Genomic DNA, 24,959 nt, shown 5'->3' with positions numbered 1-24,959 from the left:
AAAAAAAAAATGCGTTTAATTTATTGTTGTTTCGTGCATTGAGTTGATTAGCCTATATTCGTCTTTATTTATTTGTTTATTTATTTTTTGTTTTGAAAATGTATGTCACTGTTCTTTGTGGTCATTTAGCCTTCTCAAAGCTATTCAAAATCAGAAGAGGGGGGAGAGAAAAAAATCATATTGGATTTGTGGGTGTTGAATATGTATCGCAACCTGTTCGGGAAGCCACTCAAGGTCATGGGACGATATCTGATGTTGGTTTCGCACTGCAGAAATACACCGAAAGCATGACAGTCAGAGTGTTACGAGGTAAATATGAGGAAAATACGGCACATTTATGAGCATAAGCGACTCACAGAGACGATATTATACGGAAATCCGTTTAAATATGGCACGAATATAGTTATTGTCTATCTATTATAGAGCGAATATTGTCCACATTATATATAGCCTAATAATAACATATTGACGTGTCAGCGCGTGAAGTTTTGACTTTAAGTTGCACACTTGACTAACTTATTGGTTTAATATATTACATTTCTTACAACGGCAAAAAATATTTATAGAAAGGCGAAAAATGTCGATGAGTAGCCTACTATAAACTATTTAGGAATATACTCTCAGTATTTAAAAAAAGAAATTACACTGTAAATTGTGATTGCTGCTTTCAACATCTAAAAAACGTCTAAAATCTAGACATTGAAATGCATTTGTTTCTCGTTTAATTCAAATAATTAAATTCAAAGTCCAAATAGCAAATTTGACAGTATGTGCTGTAGCCAAACCCATTATATATGAGCCTCATATAGAAGTTTCAGAAACTGGGTGTTTCAAAAATAAACGGGATGCTGATGTTTAGACTTTACAGACCAGGACCCCCATTCTCAGCTCACCAACAACAGGCTGAAGAAAAAGCAGGATTTGTAGCACTTTAAAGTAACTTTCATTCTCTTTTTTATAATATTGAACAAATCATTAACAAATATTTCTTTATGAAAATGTCACGGAAAATTAACAAGAAAAAAAAATCTCCAAAGGGCCCCATACCTTCAGACAAATAAAGCTTAGTAAACTCTTATTCTATAAAACCATGTATTTATCAAAGAATGATGCAGATTCAGAGAACATCTCAAAGCTGTGTTCAGTCATGTGTAATCAAAAAGAAAATCATTTAAAAAGTTATTTTATTTGAAATTATTTAAATACAAATAATATATATTTTCCATTTACAATGACAGTTTTCTTGTAAACAAAAGTGGCAGATACTGTTTACTAGGCAATTCACCCCTTTTTCTGGCCGGTGAGTTTCTCTGTGTGTATTCGGAGACATTTCCCATAATCTGTGCGCTTCGGTCACAGCATGAATTCTGAGGCTACAATCTTTTGTGGAGCTATAATACTAAAATGTCTAATTATCTGTAAAACCTTTATTATTTTATAAAATTGGTTGTGAAATGTGTGTGTTACATGCAGCCAGAATATGACACTTTCCCTATGTCAATAAAGATTACATTGTGTTTATGCTAATGAACGCGAGGGGAAATAAGTCAAATAATTTTCTACGGATGTTTGCAATTTTCCAAATGTAACTATAAAATACATACATTAGCTATTGGGAACAAACAAGAAAATCCAATTTCCTGTCATAAATTTTTGATAAAAAAAAATTACAATAATTTGAAAGATTATCATTTCATTTCTACATTTCAAATAATTTCATATCAGTCACCTCTCCCATTGATTGATAAATAAAAAGACCAGACTAGTATTTTCACAACCACTAAATCAGCACTTCCAATACGCTGTCAGACCTTCCACTGGTGCAAAATAACATTTAAATGGAACGAAAATCATATCCAAAAAAAATCTACCCTTAATTTTAAGCCATTTATGCTTAAATCCCTCCATGCAAAAAAAAAAAAAAAAAAAGATAACCATACAGAAATAAACACTGACCCTCAATTATTCCCATCACTTATATTGGTGTTTTTGCATCCCAACCCATTTGAAATATTTGTGGCCACTACAAATTTTATACATTGAATAAGGCATTCATATTCGATGAGAGTGGAATGTAAAATTATTATATATTATATTTAAAAAAAAAAAATAATAAAAAAAAATCAAGCTAAACTATCAATAATTGAGGAATACAGATTCATGGGAAGTCAAAAGTCCTATATGTCATTTTATAATTTTTTTGGTTTAAATTCCACCCACCTGTCTTTCAAAGCCCTATATGGCCAACAGATTGATGGGAAAGACCTGTACCTGTGTACATTCACGCTAGAAACACGGGCTCTTTGTAACAACTGCAGTCAGCAACAGTCGGGAATTTTCTGTTTCCAGTTCAAAAAGTCAGTGGGATAAATATATAAGGGCCAAAATTCACATTTCAATATTCCAAAACTTGAATTGTCCTAAAAAAAAAAAAAAAATTAGGCCATGTTAATACACAGTGGCAAGAAATCAGTCTGATATCTACCTGTCTATTTGTGAAACAGCGGAACAATAGTTATAGGTAAAGCAACATTAAAAGTTAAATCAGGACTAAACAGTAGACCTGGCTGTGGAATGTCTGCAGTCATTTTTTGTGAGGCTGAGACAACCTGCGCTCGTGATGCGAAGCTGGAAGAAGTTAAGATAGGTGAGATTTAGAAATGGATTGAATTTCCACACTTCAGGACAATGGAGACAATTTGAGATGCAACCCACAGCGTCGCCCATAACTCCCGGCTCAAGCGGCTCTGAGAGCGCAACAAGTCCTTGTGCTCACTCCAGATTACACTCCACACAGCCTCGCAAAAGTGGAAACACCTGGTAAATCTGATATCTAATAAACTACATAAAACTACAAAATGATAAGGTAGAAAACACCCTTGAAGCATAAACGGACATGACATTGAAAAATGATTTTTCAGCGGTACTCTGGTTTTTATTTTTTCCGACGCATTGGTTGGTCAGACATGTTTTTCGTCAAGTGGAGAGGAATATGAAACACAGCTGGATCCCACACATAACCACTGTGACATCCCACCGATAACGACTGGATGAACGCAGGGAAAGATAACCAACAGTTCCTCAAGTCTTGTTTTGATTGGCAAAATAAACGGTTCAGACAGATTTGTGATTCATGAGGGTTTTAAACAGGAAGAGGGGGCGTCAACGTCCTTGTCTCCTGTTTGCCTCCGGTGTGTGGCGGCCCAGAAGACGGCAACGGTCTGGGGGCTATGTGGGTGTGTGGGAGCATGTGTGGGTGTGTGTGTGTGTGTGTATGTGTGTGTGCGTGCACGCATGAGTGGGCACATGGGTGTATGAGCTGGGCTCAAGTTTGCATGAAATGACTGGTTTAGTCGTTGTCTTCTTCGTCTTCCTCAGACTCCTCAATGCCATCACTGTCCTCTGGGTCATCCTCCTCTTCCTCAGTTTCTGGGATATCCCACTGTGGGTGGTTATCCAACATGGCCTTCGCCTCGTGAACCTCCAGCTAAAACAAAACAAAAAAAGGACCACAAAGATTATAATAAACACATTTACATATTGATTAACTGGAGTAACGGCTGCTGAAAATACAGCTTTGCCATCACACAACTACATTACATTTAAAATATATTAAAATAGAAAACAGTTTTTGCAATATTACTGTTTTACTGTATTTTTTATCAAATGAATGCAGCTTTGGTGAGGATGAGAGACTTATTTAAAAAAATATTTTTTTAAACATTAAAAAGGAAACTTAATTAAGTTTCATTGTTAATGTTTAAAAAAATATTTACAACATTTAAATCGATGTTGTATTTAAATGTTAAAATTGTAACATTTAAATGTTAAATTAACATTGTGCGTATATTGTTAATGCGTATATAGTTAATTTATTGTTAATCCAGTGTGCGTATATTTTTACATTAAATATTTCAACAAATATTTAATAAAAAATAATTTAACAAATGTGACCATGGACCACAAAACCAGTCACATGGGTCAATTTTGTGCAATTGAGATGTATACATCATCTGGAAGCTGAATAAATAAGCTTTCCATTGATGTGTGGTTTGTTATGATAGGACAATATTTTGGATGAGATACAACTATTTGAAAATCTGGAATCTGAGGGTACAAAAAAAAAAATCTAAACATTGAGAAAATCTCCTTTAAAGTTGTCCATTTATGTTGGCAATTGTGCTGCATTCACTCACAAAAATAAATATTTTATATATTTATGGTGGGAACTTTACAAAATATCTTAATGGAACATGATCTTTACTTAAAGGTATAGCGGAGGATGTTTTACTTCCTGGTGGGTAGTCTAAACTATTGGTCCTCCTATTAGGGGTTTCATCAACTAGTCGACTAGCCGACTAGTCGACTGTCACAACCACTAGTCGGCGCTGTCGGCCCTAATCGACTAGTCGGAAAACAAAATGGCGTCAGGCGCTGAGGTACCTATGCGTCCAAAACGGTCAAGGTCATGGAGTGCAATTTGGTGCAATATAGATGGACACGCAAAACGGGACACTTTCAGAATTAATAAACATTTAGTAAACTACAGAGCAGCGCGAGTGGGAAATGGCGCACCTCACACGGGCAGGGCTACGAGAACGGACACTGCACTGGTGATATAAAACGCACACACACAGGTCTGTTAACTTAAGCGATACTTTTAAGGTTGTCTAATATTTTTCTGACTAACAAATTACTGACACAGTAGGCTAAAGGGTAGATTTAAAAAAAGAAAAACGAAATTTAAATAAAGAAAAAACAAAATTTAAATAAAGAAAAAACGAAATTTAGGCTAAATAAAACAAATGAAATTTAAATGAAGAAAAAACGAAATTTAAATAAAGAAAAAACGAAATTTAAATAAAGAAAAAACGAAATTTAAAAAAGAAAAACGAAATTTAAATAAAGAAAAAACGAAATTTAAATAAAGAAAAACGAAATTAAGTTAAATTAAAAACGAGATTAATTTAAATTAAAAACGAGATTAATTTAGATTGATAATAACGGGTAAAAAGACTAATACATTTTGTTTCTATTATTCTATTTTCCACAATGTCAAAGCAACGCAGCTTAACCGAAAACACAAGCTCAGGCATGCACTTCGGTCCATACAAACTCCGCTGTTCTGCACTCTAGCGGTTCGAGCCGCGCCTGAATCGCGTGTCTCACGCAGGCAGTGTGCAAACTTGTATCGGCCTTTATGCTTAAATGATATTTGCTTAAAGATGCAATGAAAAATGCACAGTTAAAATTATATGCAAAAAATATGTCGTGATGTTGACAATGTTATTGTCTGAGCCTGAGGCTAGCCATGTGGCAATGTTTATCTGCAACGTTCGCTGATGCGCGTGGTGTGGCAGTTCATAACGAGAATGTTTTAATTACAAGAATGTTTTAAATGAATGCTGCTGTTTTTGTATTAACACAAGAATAACTGATGAATTTATTTATTATGTTATTTCTGAATTTCAAACATACATTTCCAATAATTCACCAGAACTCCTTCCTCTGTCTTCCTTAACAATGCTCAATGCAATAATGCGTCAATTTAATGAATAAATAATTCAACGACTAGTCGACTAGTCGTCGACTGTTATGCAAAACTAGTCGACTAGCAAAAATCAGTAGTTGTGAAACCCCTACCTCCTATTTGTCAATCATTCTGGTGAATCAATCAAACTTTTCAAAAAGTGGAGAGGGCGGGTCTTATCTAAAATTTGGAAAGATCCTCCGCTATACCTTTAATATCCTAATGATTTTTGGCACAAAAGAAAAATCAATAATTTTGACCCATACAATGTATTGTTGGCTATTGCCACAAATCCAGGGTCACAAATAAGAAAGAGCATTTCAAAAAGAAGAGAGAATGACAAAAGAACACTGACCTTGAGTGGCTTGACCTGATCTAATCCCATGAATGAATCTGATCTGAGAATCACAGAATATTGATAGTTTCCGGTTTTGGATGGAGCGGGGAATTTCAGTTCAACCTGAGGCAAACAGGAAGTTTACATAATCATTGGTCACTTTGCACAACTCAGCACAATCTAATACAGAGGAGTAATTGGGAAATATGGACTGATTTATGACCCTTTTGTTTACATCCTTGCATTCTCATGCTCCTCACAGAGAGGAAGCACTCAGTATGTCAGACAGAATTATGACAGGCATCTGGCTGTCCTGCAACCAGACAGAGACTGCAGTGTGGAGGTTGCCTGGCAACAAGCTATGGGGAAAACTGCAGCGCAGGAGTCACACACACACACACACACACACACACACAGCAAAACACTCACTCATTCTATTATTCTTCCATTTAACTATATTATAGTGGAACACCATATTGTTTTTGTTATTATTCCAGTTCTAAATGCCTTTGTTTTCCTATTGAAAGACTTGAAAAAATACAAAAAATTCCAAGACCGCCAAAACAATGAGCAACACAATGTCATCCTTTCTTTTAACTCTTTCAACTTTCCTCAACAGAAAGGTGTGATAGAGCACAAACAAGTGGTTGTGTCCTCACCTCCTCGGTGTCTTTGAGTGTGCACACATGATTGGGCATAGACACCAGTGTCTGTTCCTTCCTATCTGCGATGTAGAGCCACCACCACTCCTGTTTCTCCTCAGGGAAGTACAGGCTGTAGACAGGGTGTGTGACCTTAGACTTGGTCTCCAGTAGCGCCCTTTCACGACGCTGAATGCTCTGTTGCAGGGCCTCCCATTCCTATAGAGAAAAGACATGCTGGTTATGGAATACTACCATCAGCAGTCACTCATCCAAGGGATTCGACACACACCTCCTCATCATCTCCGGCAATCTCATCCAACTCCGTGTCACTCTGCTTGTCACTCTCCTCGTCTCTCTCGCTGGGCGAGTCCTTATTTCCCTCTGCTTCGTCGGATTCACTGCCTTTATCAGAGAGATCGTCCTCTTCCTCTTTTGATGCAGCAACTTCCTGTGAACAAAAACATAAGCAAAGGGATGAAAGATCTGTTGTTGCTGGCAATAATATCAGAAAATGTGCATCAAAGTAAGACTAAAATGAATGAATATGACGTATATTACACTACCAAGTTTTGGGATGGCAAGATAACTGTTTTAAAGAAGTCTCTTATGCTCACCGAAGGCTGCATTTGTTTGATTGTGAAATATTATTGGAATTAAGAAAAGCAGTTTTCTATTTTAAAATGTAATTTATTTCTGTAATGACAAAGCAGACGTTACTCTAGTCTTCAGCGTCACATGGTGCTTCAGAAATCCTTCTAATATGCTGATTTGGTGCTCAAGCGTTTATTATTATCAATGTTAAAATCAGTTTTTCAGAATTCTTTGATGAATGGAAAGTTCAAAAGAACAGCATTTGGTCAAAATAGAAATATTTTGTACCACTATACATGTTTTACTGTCACTTTCATGCATCCTTGCTTAAGGCGAGGCTTTATTTTTCACTGGTCAATTTTGAGATTTTTGGATATTTGTCTTCCATAACATGTCTTCTTTCAGACTTGTGGTGAAAAAAAAAAGTCCGAAATACACATTTAGGTCTTTATTTTACTACACTTTGTCTGTTTGCGTCTGTAGATTTCTCATAAATTCAACAAAAGTTGGCATTCTGTCATCACATACACCGTTAGAAAGCTCTCTCTCTCTCCTGTACAATGCTGTCGGATCCAAATGTGGTCATTTCCTTTTTATCAGCAACCAATCGTGAAAGTAAAAGGGCTGAATGCGCAATCTCATTGGCTGATATAAATCTTTAAAGCCTGTTTTCTCAAAATGACTTTTCTCTCATACTCCAAGTCCGAAATCTCCACTTCAGTAGCACCGAAATACACCAAACTTTTCAGTCTTGTACCTAGTTATATTATGAAGACATTTACAGAGGGATTTGTAAATATATTATTCCTAGCCTGATTTATATAACATTTTATTCCAAAAAACATGGCGAAAATCTTTTTTCTTTAAGGCTATTGACAGTATATTCTGATTTACAGGATAACTAAAGTAGATATCCATAAATCCTTCTGTAATTTTTTCCCATCTAATATGTGAACACAATGAAAACATAATTTTTAACCTGGCTTTATCCAATACTCAGATTTCGTTTTTTTAAATATGCAAATTAGCGCATATTTAATTAGATATGGCCTAATTTGCATATTTAAACATTAAATTATAGAAAACTTGTAATACATTTTTTTTTCTCATCTTAATGTAGGTAATCAACTGTTAAAGTTTCATGGTGATATCTGCTAGTTACATTTTTTACCCTATTCACCTGTAGTGTCTCGCCTTAATAAAAGTATTAATAAAAAAATAAAACTGACCTCAATCTTTTGTATGGTAAAATTGAAGGTTATTTTTATCAAAAGAAAAAATGTACCACTGAATATATACACAGTTGTAGTTTCCTTACATTTCCTGCCACATTGCCATTGGCCTGTTTGGCCTTGTCTCCTTTCGCTTGCTGTTGGGGGACTGGTTTCTTCTTAGTCAGTTTCTTCTTTTTGGACTTGGCAGCTTTTTTAGCTCCTTTATTCTTATTTTGCCAAACTTTTGTTTTGTTTTTGGCATCGCCTTGCTGCAAACGACAAATTAATAATTTTAAAACGTTCAAACATGATAATGAGAAAATAGCAAGATGCAAATGTGCAATTTTTAAATCATTATAATTTTGTGTTTGATTAATGTGTAACTTAAAAGCATCACTACCTCCTCTGTATTCGCTTCCTCTGTAGGTAAAGGTGCATTCTCTTCTTTCTCAAACATCTCCTAAACACAAATACAAATTTAGTGTACAAATTTACAATGTTGTTGTGTGAAAAGAATTCAAATAATAAAGACTTTTTTTTTTGGTAAAATGTGATTGTCTTACTGAAATTCATTCTCAACCAAAAAAACTAAAACAAAACAAGCTCAGCATTGGCCTCTTGTGGATGCCTGCTGCAATGGCACACATCAACACCTATAGTTGAGTAGCACTACCCCTTTTCAAGTAAACATCTGGATGAGATATTCTGGGAAATATACTACTTACAGACATTCTCTTCCTTGTCAAGGTAACCGTAACAGTGACGATGGATCCTGCTGTGATGTTATTGCTATCTTCATCATCCAACACTGCAGAGTGAAGAAACATACACAGAGTTAAAGTCTTTAAATCACACGTATTGTTTTTATTGAACGTAAGAGTGTACAAACGCTGACTAACAAACACACCTTGAAGTTTAGTTTCCATGTTGATATGGGGGAAGCTCGCGAGGACCACCATGACCTCATCATACTTCTCATCCCCAAGGAATCTCAGCATGTTTCTCCTGTCAGAGTCTTTCAGACCGACCAGATCCTGCAACGTCCGCACCTTATACTGAGAATAAGAGAGGGGGAACGATATTTGGAAACCATCGTTTTTGCATAGTAACAATAGTTTAAGTGGGGGTATGTAACTATGGTTTGTATTAAACTTATTATGAAGGAAAACAGCCTACACAGTTTAGAAAGTGCAACAGCCCTAACTATTAGTATGCATGGATTTACCAAATAAAATGCCACAGTTTTTATAGTTATGCTATAGTATACTATAAACAACAACAAAATTGCCCTATCAGACCCTTTTATGTGCTGTAATCTTTTTTGTTGTTGCTGTTAACAACTGTTTATTGAGTTTTCTTTTTTAAAGTCAAGAAAAACTAAAATACAAAGCAAAAAGCAACTATACAAATCTAGAACTCACCCCATCCCACCCCTGGTAGATTTCAAGAAAATCAAAATCAAATGCAAACATAGAATGTAGAGAAAAAAAGAGATAGAAATAAAAATAAATAAATTACATAGATGTTAAAGGGGTGGTAAAATGCCCTTTTCACAAGATGTAAAATATATCTATGATGTCCCCAGAGTGTGTGTGTGAAGTTTTAGCGCAAAATACCCCACAGATATTTTTATATAGCAAGTTAAAGTTGTCACTTTTTGAGGGCTTGCAAAAACGCACCGTTTTGTGCCTGGCCCTTTAAATGCAAATGAGCTGCTGCAGAGGGCGGGGTTTCAAGAGCTCGTGTGTGTTAGCAGCTGCTATTACCTCATGCAGACACACTAAAATGACAGAAACTGTTCTGCCTTTAATGTTAAAACGGAGTCCGACAAAGATGGAGAGACTCAAGAAGAAGTGACAACATGTAGAATGCAACAGGACGTCTCTGAATGGTTAGTTGATGAATTTATGTTGCTGATGTGGAGTTAACTATCTTCAATTAGGATATTCTGTCATGATAATCTATAAATCGCTCGTATAGGAACTGTTGTGAGATGCACACAGAGTGACTTTCTATTGCATGTGAAAAGATGGATGCTAAAGTTTGAGCTGACTCACAAATGTACTCTTATACAACAACTTTTCCTCTTCTCAACATAGACTGCGTGTTCCCGGGGGCGGGGTTTATGTAAATTCTAGGGTTAGTGATGTCACTAACCCGGAAGGAATGTCGTGTAGTCCCAACCAGCCATTTGTTGTAGTCCTTTTCTTTATTAAAAGCAAATTATCTTCCTTTGCTTTGAACTTTGAGCGTTGTAACTTTGCAGATGTTGTTTATGCTCAACCAGCAACATTACACACTAACTAAAGCTAGAAAAGTGAAATCATACTCAACCCCTTTAAAAAAGTTGACAATATCAAAAGCAGCATGCCATAAATTCACAGTCTTAACATTGGATCCATGCATACGAGAAGTTGAGAGTTCCATCGATATAATGTCCAGAAAAGATACTGTCTTATGTGCTGTAATCTTTGGGAAAGATGTACCTTTTTAGAGATGCAGTATCGGAGGTGCTCCTCTTCAAAATGGGGCAGCTGCAGGAGAGGAGACTTGGCCTCCTGCAGGCCTTGAACCACCATCTGAGACAGCTTCATGCAGTTCTCTATGGACGTCAGCCTGGGGGCCCGAAGGCCTAGAAAATCAAACACAAGCAAACAAAAAAACATGTTTTAATCATGTATGATACTTCATATCGTCACCTTCCTAAAATAATTGCCTAAGTCATTTTTTCAGGTTTCCCAGAAAACACAAAAACACAATGAATTAAGTAATTGAAAAAAACATTAATTTAATTTACAGATAAAACAATCACATTAGTAACCTTCCACACCCAACAACGTGTATCAGAATCAGAAACATTATTTTTTTTATAGAAAATTGTACTATGCATATTATACTGTAAAAAACACATAATTAGTTGATTTTAGTTGATCATAGTTGATCATAACTAGAGATGAAATGGCATGAACATTTCATTTCAATGATTATAGTGACACAAATGACCACGGTTATCACAGAATCCTGTTCAAAAAGTACTAATACTACACAATGTCGAAAACCAGCAAATAACAAATAAAATTAGCATCAATATGCACTTTTTGTTTACATAAACATTAAAATCATACCATTAAAAATGATAGCCAGATTTTAAAAGTGTCTTGCAACATGTTATATACTAACATGTACAAGTTCAAATAAAGTTGAGACAAAGTTTTTTCTATAAAAAGATAAACCTCACATATTTCAGACTTTAAAATTTTTTTTATAAAAAGATAAATTAGTGACATTTACAATGCACTTTAACTCTGTTTAAATCGGTCGAATTTTCCCGTGGCGTCTGTCGTTGCTATGCAACCATGCACTGCGCTCTCCACAATGACAAAGAAGTTTTAGTGGCTAATGGATTTCCACCGGCGAGAAACGCTTGCTGTAGCTCTGCTTCAAGATTTATTTACGGAGAAGAGAAAAACACCCGTAGTGTTTGGGTGCACCCGCATCCTTCCAGCTGAGTGAGCTTTCAATGCTGTTACGGAAAGGGGCGAAGCTGATTGGTTGGTTCTTGTCAAAGATTTTTTTTATCTCGCTGCGCCTGGAAAAAAACGAGTGCGTCGCTTCAATTATGAGCGCGCGCCTACATTTGAACGAACTTGAGCGCGCAAAAGATGCGATATGTGAACGGCCTGTTGGCGAGACCTTTTTTAGACCTGACTAAATGAAATTTAAGACCACGGATGAAAATCTGGCCGTTTTTAAGACATTTTAAGGCCTTAAATTTAAAGTTCAGAATTTTAGACTTTTTAAGACCCCGCGGGAACCCTGTTTTTAGGCATAAAAGAAAGATCAATAATTTTGACCCATATAATGTATTGTTGGCTATTTCCACAAATATACCCGTGCGACTCGTGACTGGTTTTGTGATCCAGGGTCACATATACACTAGTGTTCAATAGTTTGGGATCAGAAAGATTTTTAGATGTTTTTAAAAGAAGTCTCTTATGCTCACCACGGCTGCATTTATATGATTAAAATACAATAAAAAAAAAAGTTATATTGTGGAAAAGTATTACAAATTAAAATAACCATTTTCTGTTTTATTTTATTTTACATTTTTATTTATTCCTGTGATGGCAAAGTTGAATTTTCAGCAGCCACTACTTCAGTCTTCAATGTCACATGATCCTTCAGAAATCATTCTAACATTTATTATTATCATCATCAATGTTGAAAACAGTTGTGCTGCTTGATATCTTTGTGGAATCCATGATTCATTCACCTTTCAGGGCTCGTTGATGAATAGAAAGTTCAAAACAACAGCATTTATTTGAAATAAGTTTATTTTATATAATTTAAAGTCTTTACTGCCATTTTTAATCAATGTCATGCATTCTTGAATAAAAGTATTAATTTCTTTCAAATAAAAAATTCAACCAAACTTTTGAACTGTAGTGTATATGTATATGTATATTAAAATTAAGCCTTAGTCCATAAGTCAATATTTGAAAATATTGTTTTGAAGTTACCTCCTCTACTGGTTGCCATCATAGTGAGTTGACAGCCAACATTGATCATTTCCTGCAGTAACGCAGGGCCCTTCTTCACCACAAACCTTTGATCTGCAGAAGATACAAAACTACCAATTAATTCACATCAATAACCCTAAATTATCTGCAATGATAATTCAACATGAACACAGTTCAGTTAGCTCAACTAGCAGAGCGTGGCATTAGCAACGATAAGTTTGGGTTTGATTCTCAAGGAGCACACATACTTGCAATGTATAGCTTGAATTCTTTTGGATAAAACCGTCTGCCAAATGCATAAATGTAATGAATTGTATTAGACAGGTAGTTGTTGTGGTATTATCTTACAGGAATAAATGTTGACACTAGAGAGGTGTGTGTGTGTGAACGCATACCCTCCTCTATGTTCTCAGAAACATCCATCCTGGCAAGGTGTGTAAGTAATAAGACTCGAGCCTTCAGGCTGTAGGGATAGCAGAACGGAGGCTCCTTCTTCTTAACATTAATGTTCCCCAGCTCCCGAATCAACTGCATAAAGGAACAAACACCCAGCATTATATTTACGATATTAAATGGTAATCATTAACCAAGAGCGCTCTTAAATCTACGCATATAAATGTTTGAATATTTTACCTGGGGAACTTCTATGTTGTCTGTTGGTCTTATAATGGCCTCTTTGTTACTACGAGGATCAAACTCAAATGCTGCCGTCAACACCATCACCAATCCTGTCAAACAGAGAGAGGAATTCACGAAAGGAAGTCATAAAGTAGTTTTCTGAATGGTGACGTCACGTCCTTCTAGGTGTTGCACTTACGTTTCATGTTCATTGTAGGTGTTTTGTACATAAAGTGCATAAAAAGCTGAGTTGTGTTGATCAGGATCTGATCACCACTGTAGCGGATGGAACGGTACCACCATGTGCCCTAAACACAAATGCACACATTAATATACGGATTATCAGAATATTAATCAAATGGAAATCAATTAAAGGGTTTCTATACTACAGTTTCTAAAATGCCTGTACAAAACGACCAAACAAGGTACACTACTGTTTAAAAGGTTATTTATTTTTATGAATTCATATCTTTTATTCGGCAAGGATACATTTAATTGATCAAAAGCAACAGTTAAGTAATTTAAACATTGTTTTCAACATTGATAATTAATAAATAAAAACTTCTTGAGCACTAAATTAGATTTCTGAAGGATCATGTGACACTGAAGACTGGGGTAATTCAGCTTTGTCATCACAGGAATAAATACAATTTAAAAATATATTAAAATAGAAAACACTTATTCGAAATTGTAATAATACTTCACAATATCAATATTTGTAACTTTTATTTTTGATCAAACACATCTGGTGAACATAAGAGACTTCTTTCAAACACATTCTAACTTTTGAACAGTAGTGTACATGTTTTCTATTAAATCTAACGTCTAAGTTATTGATCGCCACTAGAAGACTAGCTTACCACAACCACAGGAAGGATGACCATAAAAGCCAACCCATAGACCAGCAGCACCTGTGAAAGGCACAAGCAAACAGGTTCTGCCAGTTATTACACTCTTGGGGCATTTATATAATTTTTAGTTGACTCTTAAAATGTGCTTAAAAAAGAAATAGTGTGTGAACTTACCAGCATGGAGTTTTTCTGGTCAACAATCCACGCAGGAAGAGCGATCCCAAAACTCGTCACTGATCAAGAGTGAAATGAAATCGAGATTTTTCAGTTTAGGGAACACTAAATAATCAATCAATAAATTAACAAGTTAAAGAAATCATCACCTCTTGGGCCATCAGGGTTGCCATATGTCTCCCAGTTTTTCCGTGATTCCTCATTTGTCAAACTGTGAGAAAGTATGAGCGTGGAAAACCATTTAAAAAACTGATTATTACATACAGTGCCATATTGACAAGTAATAGAAAGGTGCAGCGTGGGTATTTCAAGAAGATTAAGCATTTAATTCTGGCACAGTGGATGACATTTTTATGAATAGCTTTTGTATGAATTGTATTGTGCAAGCTAAAACAACACACTGCAATACCAAGATTGACTCACACAGAAAAATTAAGTTGCCACAGCCATAAATAAACATGACATTGAATTTAAAAGGCAACTATGAATAAAACGGGTGGCGGCAGCAGTCTTACGCTGAGTAAGCTTTAGCCAGCTTCATGAACATGGCCTCATCTCCACCTTTATCAGGATGGTGTTTTAGAGACAGAACTCTGTACTGCTTCTTAATCTCAGCAACAGATGCCCCCTAAAGAGGAACATCATGGATCTATTAATCTTGAGAAGTAGTAGTTTGGAGATTAAAATGACAAAGAACAAGATTAACAAGAAAGCAAGAATGTCGTCCTTACCGCGTCCAAGTTGAGGACCTCATAGGGGTTATACTCCTGGTACTCTCGATCTAATTTAGACACCTTATAGGCCAGGAAAAGAAATACTGCCCACCCAAACAACAGGGCTGCTTTTCTAAAAATGACATAGAACAACAACAACAAAAAAGTGAATTTTAGTTTGTGACAACAATTTACAATTAAATCAGAGCTGCCAACTCTCACGCATTCACCGTGAGACTCAAGCAATTAACACTTTTCACACATCCATTTACTCACGCACAGATAAATCACGAAGCAAAGAGGACATGGAGATCGGATGCACCGATCCACATTTTTTCACTTCCGATCCGATCCCGATACCTGAATTTGGATATCGGCCGATACCGATACTATTCCGATACCAGAGCTGTGTTTGCTTTAATATTATTATTATTATCATTATTGTTTATTTTATATGATGCTGAAATAAACTCCTCTCTCAACAGGCAAGTATGATATGTAGGCCTACATATTTATGCATGTATGGTAAGTATAAGGTCAGAAAAGGAAGTCAGAAAAACAGTAAATCCTGTTAACAGGAAAAATCCCATTCTGAAAACAAATATGCAACTGTAGGTCATGTCAATATTTATTACATTCCCAAAATGTCAAATACTTGAGTCTTGAAATATAAGAAAAGTGCAAGTGTAAACATCTTACACACACACACTATCTAAAGGGTGATCCTCGCTCCGATGCTGTAACTCTCTCGATGAATGCTCGATCAACATCAGCCATGTTGCAAACAGACAAGCGGATTTCGCCTCAGACGCGCGTCAATTTCGCTTCAAACTTTTGCTTTTTGCGAGCATCAATTTCGCTCTGGGCGCGCGAATGGATTCAAAATATTCAAGCGTCCAACTAGACGCGAATTTGACGCGCTATTCGCGTTTGGTGTGAACGCACAGTAACGTGGTGTTTTTTAAATGTTTGATTGCATTCGTTGTGTTGTACGACGCGAGGGAGCTTCAACGAGCTCTGAATTACGGCTTTGCAAACATTGCATTTTGCTGTCTTCCTCTGCGGTGTTTCCAGTGTGAAGTATTTCCACACAGCGGCCGCAAACTGCGGAATGGATTTCCTGAGCGGTGGCGTGTCTCATAACTCTGTGTCTCATTGAGCCGCGCCTCCGTTCAGGAAATCCATTCCGCAGTTTGCAGCCAGCTAGCAGACTAGCCGGCGGGAATCACTTTTGGAGTCATTTCAGCAGACAACGTTAAAGCGCAGACATGACTCAAGGATATCGGATATCTCCGCAGGTTGGATCGGGAAAATCCGATACGTGAATTACGCTGGTATCGGTCCCGATACCGATACTGGATCGGATCGACCCCATCCCTAGACACAGCAGTTACTTATGATATAAAAAAAAAAATCTCAGCTCTCAGATTCTGTCAATTTTATTACGAAATTCAATCAATAAATACCGTTTTGGCGTTTGTAAATGTGGCGTGACAGATCCCTAGCGCACGTGAACCCATCATCTCTACTAGCTAATAGTAAATAAACACGAATTAACAATGTTAAAAGAAACAGTACAACTTACCGAAATGTATATTCATATTTACATATATTTTACAACCGCGGAAAGAGGTCAATAAAACAGCTGGAGAACTATTATGTCACATAACATTTACCTCAGGAAAGCCATTTAATGACCATAATATAGGCATGTTGGCTAGAAAAAAAGAGCTATAGAGTGTGTTTTGCTAAATATGTGTACTCTATTACAAATATATAATAAAAAACGCATTATATTTAATTTGAGTTATTTTTAACCTAGGCCTGTCGCAATAATCAATATACTGACTTATCGCACAATATTTGTACATGACTTCAATCATTTTTGGTGACACAATATATCGCCCATTATGTTTACATGATAATGAATGCCACCAACATTTTGCCTATCGTGCTAGCATCTTGTCTGTTCTCCGTATCAGAGGCAAAAGCGGGGCTCGGGCAGTTCCTTCAAGATGGATAGTTTTATTCATACACAGAGCGGTCATCGACAGGTGAAAAAAGGCGTCTTTGTGCCGTTATAGTGTTCTCCTGACAACTACAGACAGATTGAAAGAACAAGTTCAAATGCACTTGATTTCAAAGCTGCAATCCACTGTTCTGGCGCAAATATAAACTAGAAAAAAAAAAAGAATAAAAAATAGTTTTAGCAGCAGATAAGGCCTTTTGAGGCATTTGTGCCTTTGTTCATACGGACATCTGAATGCTAAGCAGGGTTTGTGTTTTCAGTAATTTAAAGCACCTTTACTTTACAGAGAAAAGAAAGTCAGGGAAAAATCTATAAATGGAACATTTCAATAAGTGCCCTTTGTGCTTTTGCAAGTGCTTTTTTTTTTTTTGAAAATGTTTATTTACTAATTATTTTTAGGATATTAAATTTTTTGACATTTTATTTCCATGATCTAAAGAATGATTGTTGTCATCTGAAAGTGTGTAGGCCTACTTGCATTATTATGCTGTTATATTATGATTTATATTCAGTGGCATAAAATGGTCTTAAAATGGCAATTATATTGTTTATCGCAATTATTTCTGGGACAATATATCTCACAACAAAAAGTAGTTATCGTGACAGGCCTATTTTAACTATACTACCAGCTGATAGGGCTCTCTGTATGTTTACAGCATTAGGTGAGATTTTTTTTCTTGAGAAAAACTAACGCCTATCTTGTGTACCTAATATTTATCCACAAGAATTTAACTGAATTGAAATCCTGAAATTTGTTTCAAGCAATAATAAAAAAACGTAGCTTACCAGAAATTGTACCATATAAACATTGTAACATGTTGTCACTAAACCTAATAAAATTCAGTTTAGTTACTAAAATGTTTTGACAATCACAATACACTTATTGTGATGCAAGATTATTTTTACATCCCCCCCTCCCCCTCCCCCTCCCCCTCCTCCTCCTCCTCGTATATGTAATGGTGACTAAATAGCCAAAAGAGCAGATTTAAAACATGAAAGACAGGCTGTCTGAATACTCCATGCATCTGATCTGATCCAAGCTTTGTGCTTTAAATAGTTGGTGCAGAGCTTTGAAAAGTGTCTGAGGCCGTTATTTTGCTGAAGAATTAATAATTCCATAAGTTTAGACCACTGTGCTGCATTGCTGAGTGGTGAGAGCAATTTAGTACATTTGAATCTGCCCATTAAAATCAAACAGATCTAGATCGCTATATGAAAATTCAGAAATAAAATCAGATAGTGTGATATCAATAAACAAAAACTTACAAAAGCATGAAATAACTGCTGTCCTAATGGTGAATCATAATACAAAATAATGTTTTCAGAATACCAAGCACCTAATACATCATATGTTAATATATTAAACAATGTTTTTTATATCCTTTAATATGCTTAACATGCATAAAGGGCAAATGTAAAAAAACAAAACAAAGTGCATCATCGTAAACAGATGCTGTTGTACAAATTGAGGAGAGATCCCCTGACATGACTGTAAAGCGCTTTGGGTGTACAGTAGTACATATGAAAGCGCTATAAATGCCTCATTCATTCAAATGCAAATGTTCCCCAGTGCACACTATATACAAACAACTACTGGTCTGCAATAATAACAATCTATGCATGTTAAAAAAACTAAATGCAAAAGACAGCAAAACAAGCTAAATGAGATGAATTCCCCTGAAACGCACCATTTTCACAGAAACAATCACTTACTTAAGTGTTGGAACAATGCTCTGCTGTGATTTCATAAGCCGAAGGCGATACCACAGACATCTTCCATGAACTCTTCGTAAACTCTTCAACCGCAATTGCTCTGTGAAGTAATTTAAGTAACAGACAAGAATGAGAAAAAACAATTGTGCAATGAAATCTAATTCTCACTCACCATGCAAACAAACATACAGCCCATACCAAACCAGTGATAGCTTCAGATAAAAATGCTGTGGTACGTTGATATATTTCATTGTACTGAATGCTTACCATATTCATATATCACAGTATACGTGCAAGAAACAATATTAGTCTTAGCATGCCCCAAAAGTATGGTACTTTTTAGTTAGTGGGGTTTTGCAAACTCGGCATGGCATTTGATATTTTCATCTGAATGTGACCATTTGTGCCCCTCTTACATTGAGAGCCGTATTACAAAAGCTGCCTGAAAATGTACAAAAATGTTAATGTTATATAACAGAAAACGAACAAGACAATGATTTTTGTGAAGTCAAACCATTGTTAATAATATTTAGACAGAGGGTTTTATACGCAGCCGCGCACACACACACAGATTAAAGGTATAGCGGAGGATGTTTTACTTCCTGGTGGGTAACCTATACTATTGGTCCTCCTAATTGTCAATCATTCTGGTGAATCAATCAAACTTTTCAAAAAGTGGAGAGGGCGGGTCTTATCTAAAATTTGGAAAGATCCTCCGCTATACCTTTAAGCTGTAAAAACCAAGAAACTATAGCTTTTCTTGAATGTTGCTTGTGTTACACACTTCATTCTTGTTTGCTCAGCTGAACACTTGCACTGTTTATACAGCTGGTTATACTCTTAAACATAAATGTGTTTACAAATGTGTTTTGTCACTTTAAGCATTTAATTTTATTTATAAATTTGTACCTGCAGAAACGACATGCCATTGCTGCTGGATTTATTGCTGTGAATTTGATCAAGTTTGACTTGACTTAATAACATGTCTATGTGTTGCATGTAAACAGCATGTAAATGAAATAAACATGCAGTTCATTAAAAAGAGCACAATTCACAAGAAGTGGTTAAAGAAAACGTTTCATAACAAAATAGTGGGAGTGGCACTGAATGCCATGCAGACGGAAAATATAAATCACTGCATTATATTATATGATCAGATTAGTTGAATGTGTTTACCAACGTAAACAAATGAGGACATACGAAAACAAGAATATTGAACGGAGGACCAGTGCATTTGACGCATGTAGCTGGTGTGTGATGGCAGCAAAGCTCAAATAGAAACCTGAATAGCCTTATTTGTATCTGCATTAGGATCCGTTACTGACGAAATACTGGAAATATCCCACCTAGTCTAGTTGATTTGAATAAGGGTCAGCTGCTAATGCCACACATTAACATTCTGGCGAGCCCTTGGTGTCATTAATGGGTTTACTCTCGGCATTCGTTTTATTAAATACAGCAAAGTCAACAAATATTCCTCGCAGAAAAGGCAATCTGGTGATCAGCAAGCGACAGGCAACTGGTTAGCTGGTAGTGCATTAGCATATGGGGCCTTACCCGCATTCTGATCCCGGGGCCAGAGGTAATAGGTGGCTGGGATGACTATTAGTCCCACAAAGGACGTGAGGAAATAGAAAAAAGTGTTGCCACTGTCGTCGTACTGAAACTGCTGTCCAGCCATTTCGCAGCGGCACTAATCCCCGATTTTTTCTGCCGCCTTGCCGCCGTACCAGTCGCTTCACTGTAGGACTAGACACATATGCGGGAGAGGGAAGCCAGCATCCACGCACCGTCTGCCACGATAGCTATTGTTTTCAAAATAAAAGTCCCCGGTGTTTGTATTATTTTTATTAAGACTTTGCCCGCCTAAGTTGATTATGTAAAAATTCGGTGGGTATTTTTAAAAAACGCATTTTATTTAACAGTACTGCGATTGTTGTTGGTAGGATAAAAGATTAATATATTTTTACTCTTAGCATGACATAGACATTTATTGTGGCGTGTTAATAACGCCTCGCCGCTTGCTGTCGTAGCTCTGAAATACGAAAAACCTGTGCGCCGTTTTTAAGTAGCAGTGTCGTTACGTGTTCTACGCGTGCGCGTTGTAGTATTACAAGTTTGTTTTTTTACACAATTTGTATTTTTAGTTGAAACCCCTGATTTTAAGTTTCTATTGGCTTTTAATTTACAAAATGACAGCGTGCTAAACAACCTTTACAGACATTGAGACCCTCACACTCTCAGCCAAGGACCCCAATACATTATATAATATAATAATCTTTTTTCTTTACCAGATTTGGACCCAGATTATTGTAATGGATCATTTTAAATAAACCATAAAAGTATTTTCAGATGATTATGGATCCTAAATCCTCAATAAAGAATATGTTTTTATTAGACAATCACTTGATTTTTTTTAATTCAATATAATGTATTTTTATGACATATCACTCCAACATAGTAGTGCATATTACAAAAAAGACAAACTACTGTGCTTTTTGACTTGTTTACACAAAAGTTACCTTACAATTTAAATTAGGACATTTTTTCAACATTGTCATATTAATGTCATTATCATGCAAAACTGAAAATAATTTTCTAATGGTACATTCATTTTCTTTTTTTAGTGGTTCGCCCAAGTAAGGCGGCAATATCTTGTCTTTTTGAAATTCCACCAAGACTTCCCGAGTGTCCATAAGGTAGTTCATGGAAAGGTTCTGGGGTCATATCATCTTCCATGCAATCCACTGGCACATTATTCGTTTCCAGGAACATGTTGTATAAAATACAGCAGGCCTTCACAGCTAAGCTGGTTTGACAGATGGACTGCTTCTGCAGACACCGGAGCCTTTGAAAACGAGATCTCAGATTATGGATGGAGCCTTGCACCACTGCAAGAGATGACTGCACTTTCTGATTATAACATACTTTTTTCTGTCCGACCGTTCCATAATCAGGGAAAGGGGTCAGGAAGTGCTCTGAAAGTGGGAAGGTGGAATCACCTATGATGTGCTTGCCATGTAGGAGAGCCACGGGGTCTTCCTGCAATTCCTTGCCAATCTCCGTGGCTAACAGCACTCTTGAGTTATGCCAGTTACTAGGGTGCTCAGCAGTCACATAGGTAAAACGACCCTTGTGGTTGCAAAAAGCCATGAGTTTTATAGAGTACAACCCCTCTGCATCTCTATATACCTCTGGATCTGGCACATCAGTAGGCTTCTCAATTGGAATGAAACACGTTCCTGCAACACAGAGAGTATCTGGTAACCCCACAGTAGAAAAGAAGCCCAGCACAGACATTTCTGCTTCCTCCCCCTGAGGCCAGTGAATTTCATTAGCCAAATTGCTGGTAATAATGATGCAGAATTCATCCAGCTGATCACAAACGAGTGACTCTGTGATGTGGAAGCGGTTTGCCACACTGTGGTAAGACTCTTGGGTAGAAAGAGCCCACAGAGTAGCAAGCACAGCATGCCACACGGTCCATCCCTCTTGTCTAATGGCAGTCCATTTACAGGGTGCCAGCAGCCGTACCAACTCCTGCAAACACAAAAAGAAAAGAACAATTTGTTCACAAAATACAAATGAGATTAGCAAATAGTAGGACCAGCATTAGCTTAAGTACCTCAGTTTGAGTTGGCGTCAGCTGGAAGTGACTCTTAAACTCACTTATTGTCAAGCTTTGCAGCACGGTATTGAACACTTCTCTTTCTTCCTCTCTGACACGTGAAAAAGAATAATGTTAGAGCATTTATCTAACATTTCATTATAAAGATGTCTTTCTTTCATCAAATGCTGTGTGGATCACCTTACCTTTTCAGATTATCACTTTGTTTAGTTTTCAGCTTCATTCTGTTGAAATATAAATTAATATAATTTTTTTTAAAGCTTTTTAGTTGCTGCTGGTCATTGGCATTCTCAGGAGGAAAAAAAAAAAGGTACAAAGCTGCAACTGGGGCAGTACCCTAATGTACAAAAGCTAAAAAAGAAAAGAAAAAAAGAAAAGTACATCTTTGTATCTAATTTACCCCTAAATGGCACATAATATTATCTTTAAAGTTACATATGAATACTTAAAAATTAGTACCTTAAAATGTACATATCAGCACCTACTGCCCCAGTGACAGCTTCCTCAACCAGGAAGCTAGCAAAGGTACTAGCCAAGCTGGTGTTTAGACCATTGTGGGCAGACAGTCAACCAGCAAATGAAGAGCAACCACGTTTGAAACATGTCCAGTTTAAAATGGATTTTAAACAGGCTGGGAAACATAATGAATACTTCCAAAAATCTAACTGTTGCAAGCTGTAGTGAGTAAGAGCGCCGTGCTGTTTGTTTACTAAATGAAGCAACAACGGCGATAATATTAAGTATTAAATATTAACAGTTTTTATTCACCTGGCTTTCCGGCGAGTCGCATTTTTCTTGAAATATAAGAAATCTTCAGCATCATAACTGTCCGCTAATAAAAAAGCAATACATGTTTCCAGCGCCATGCTTTCCGGACCGGTTCAAAATAATTTATTTATTTATTATTTCAAGTTATTTCAAACACTCGCTTGTGTCTGAAAGTGTCTTTTGAGCTGAAATGGTTTAAAATGCCTTAAATGTTGAGGTTAGCCTGATATGGAAAACATGGGAAATGAGCAGCGGTGCTGCTGACCGGCTCCTGGCTCCTGGCTCCTGACCACACTTTAAGAACCAGTTGGCCCGCTTTGGACCAAGATGTTCGGTGGGACAAAAGTAAAAACCCCTGGCCGTTGCCCCCGATTTGGCACGATCAATCCCTGTGCCAGTGGAAACACGACTGGTCCTCCTGGCTCGCACTGACACTAGCTTTCTGCCCGACAGTGGTTGCCTACGCGTACGCGGCTACTGGTGCAATGCCGCCCTCTTATGGCAAATCCATATGTGATGGATTAAGAGGCTTTTCCCGAATGCGATTGATTTTCTTCAGTGAATATTGCTGTTTCAAACCAATCAACTAAGTTAGGTTGAAAATATCTTAAAGCAGCCCAAGATAGCTGGTCTCATCTGGTTAATGTTGGTCGCCGGCCTGGCCAATCAGGTATTCTGCCCTAGTATAGCTGGTTTAAATGCTGGTAAGATAAAACCAATAATCTGAAGTACCAGTCTAAAAACCAGCAAACCAATTTAGTCTGGTTTAAGATTTTTTTTCAGCAGTGATGGTATGAAAACATCTCGTCTCAATCTATTAATTCAATCATAAAGCATAATCAAATTCCATCGATAGATGGCACCAGAGTAATACAATCTGATTTATTTTTGATTCATCTCCATGTAATATAGATAGTCTCAGTATGGTTCAACTGTTAATAAATTCCACATTATTTACACACACACACACACACACACACACACACACACACACACACACACACACACACACACACAAAAAACACATCAAGTGTCTCTGTCTGAGTTGATATGAGAGACAGAGTAAAAACGAGAGGAAGTGATCATGCTCAAACCCTCCTCAATAACCTTTGCCATTTCCTCTTCAATCCCATTGACCTGAATGATGATGGCAGCAGAAAATAACAAATAAGAGCTACAGTGATGAGACTGCTTACTTCAGACTTGAGAGATGCTCTTACCGTCCTGCGTTAATCAGACAGAGTTAAATATGCAGGGAGTAATTGTGTAGGTCACAACCCTCATCTTAATTTACACATTATTAAATGGAGGTTATATGCTCTATAAGGCCATAAATCTGTATAAAAATCAACCATAACAAGTTGCATGAAAATTAAGAAATTAATTTTGTTTCATGTCCAAATATATTATGTAAATTTTCTTTTTACAATGAGGGTCATGGTTATTTTAAAACTGGATATTCAGTAGTAGAAATTGTAAAATAAAGGTCATGTCCATAAATATTTAATATTTGTGTTCATGGTCCCAGTGCATTTGTAGGCTAATCGTTTGAAACAAAAAAATTTGACCCTATACACAATTTATCACGCAAGACTCTGGAATACTTGATTCTTGACTGATCGATCTTCG

The 24,959-nt window shown here is 36.5% G+C and overlaps 2 protein-coding genes and 1 long non-coding RNA gene across 3 annotated transcripts; all 3 read right to left on the bottom strand.

Annotated features, from left to right (window-relative positions):
* Positions 1–1,167: 1,167 nt before the first annotated feature.
* On the bottom strand, positions 1,168–20,708 carry sec63 (SEC63 homolog, protein translocation regulator). The gene is made up of 20 exons (XM_082147916.1): positions 20,492–20,708; positions 18,935–19,034; positions 15,211–15,325; positions 14,995–15,107; positions 14,629–14,690; positions 14,480–14,538; positions 14,315–14,365; positions 13,654–13,762; positions 13,470–13,564; positions 13,232–13,364; positions 12,837–12,929; positions 10,803–10,948; positions 9,224–9,371; positions 9,042–9,124; positions 8,717–8,776; positions 8,421–8,585; positions 6,801–6,959; positions 6,527–6,727; positions 5,886–5,990; positions 1,168–3,487 (listed from the first exon to the last, which is right to left on the bottom strand). Exons 1-20 carry the CDS (start codon positions 20,613–20,615, stop codon positions 3,350–3,352), a joined length of 2,259 nt encoding a protein of 752 aa, XP_082004042.1. The 5' UTR covers positions 20,616–20,708; the 3' UTR covers positions 1,168–3,349.
* On the bottom strand, positions 3,910–5,879 carry LOC309482592. The gene is made up of 2 exons (XR_014200328.1): positions 5,644–5,879; positions 3,910–4,320 (listed from the first exon to the last, which is right to left on the bottom strand). It is a non-coding gene; the product is annotated as an uncharacterized lncRNA (long non-coding RNA).
* A 718-nt stretch (positions 20,709–21,426) lies between the features above and the next one.
* LOC309482527 (uncharacterized protein) lies at positions 21,427–24,127 on the bottom strand. Its single transcript, XM_082147988.1, has 4 exons — positions 23,331–24,127; positions 22,748–22,786; positions 22,560–22,653; positions 21,427–22,474 (listed from the first exon to the last, which is right to left on the bottom strand). The coding sequence occupies exons 1-4, from the start codon at positions 23,426–23,428 to the stop codon at positions 21,545–21,547; spliced, it is 1,161 nt and encodes a 386-aa protein (XP_082004114.1). The 5' UTR covers positions 23,429–24,127; the 3' UTR covers positions 21,427–21,544.
* Positions 24,128–24,959: the final 832 nt, after the last annotated feature.

This window comes from Leuciscus leuciscus (assembly GCF_965113295.1).
Source record: "Leuciscus leuciscus genome assembly, chromosome: 19".
Lineage (NCBI taxonomy): Eukaryota > Metazoa > Chordata > Actinopteri > Cypriniformes > Leuciscidae > Leuciscus > Leuciscus leuciscus.
Note: the sequence above shows the minus strand (reverse complement) of the source record. Positions and strands in the feature narration are given on the sequence as shown.

What these genes read in the sequence shown, in the direction of transcription:
- sec63 (XM_082147916.1), bottom strand. Translation starts at nt 20,615, where the DNA reads ATGGCTGGACAGCAGTTTCAGTACGACGACAGTGGCAACACTTTTTTC. An exon ending in ACCTACAATGAACATGAAAC is followed by an intron (nt 13,565 to 13,653) that starts GTAAGTGCAACA and finishes TCTGTTTGACAG; the next exon opens with GATTGGTGATGGTGTTGACG. An exon ending in TGACAAGGAAGAGAATGTCT is followed by an intron (nt 8,777 to 9,041) that starts GTAAGTAGTATA and finishes ATTTGTGTTTAG; the next exon opens with GAGATGTTTGAGAAAGAAGA.
- LOC309482527 (XM_082147988.1), bottom strand. Translation starts at nt 23,428, where the DNA reads ATGGCGCTGGAAACATGTATTGCTTTTTTATTAGCGGACAGTTATGAT. An exon ending in CAAAGTGATAATCTGAAAAG is followed by an intron (nt 22,654 to 22,747) that starts GTAAGGTGATCC and finishes TTCACGTGTCAG; the next exon opens with AGAGGAAGAAAGAGAAGTGT. An exon ending in TGACGCCAACTCAAACTGAG is followed by an intron (nt 22,475 to 22,559) that starts GTACTTAAGCTA and finishes TTGTGTTTGCAG; the next exon opens with GAGTTGGTACGGCTGCTGGC.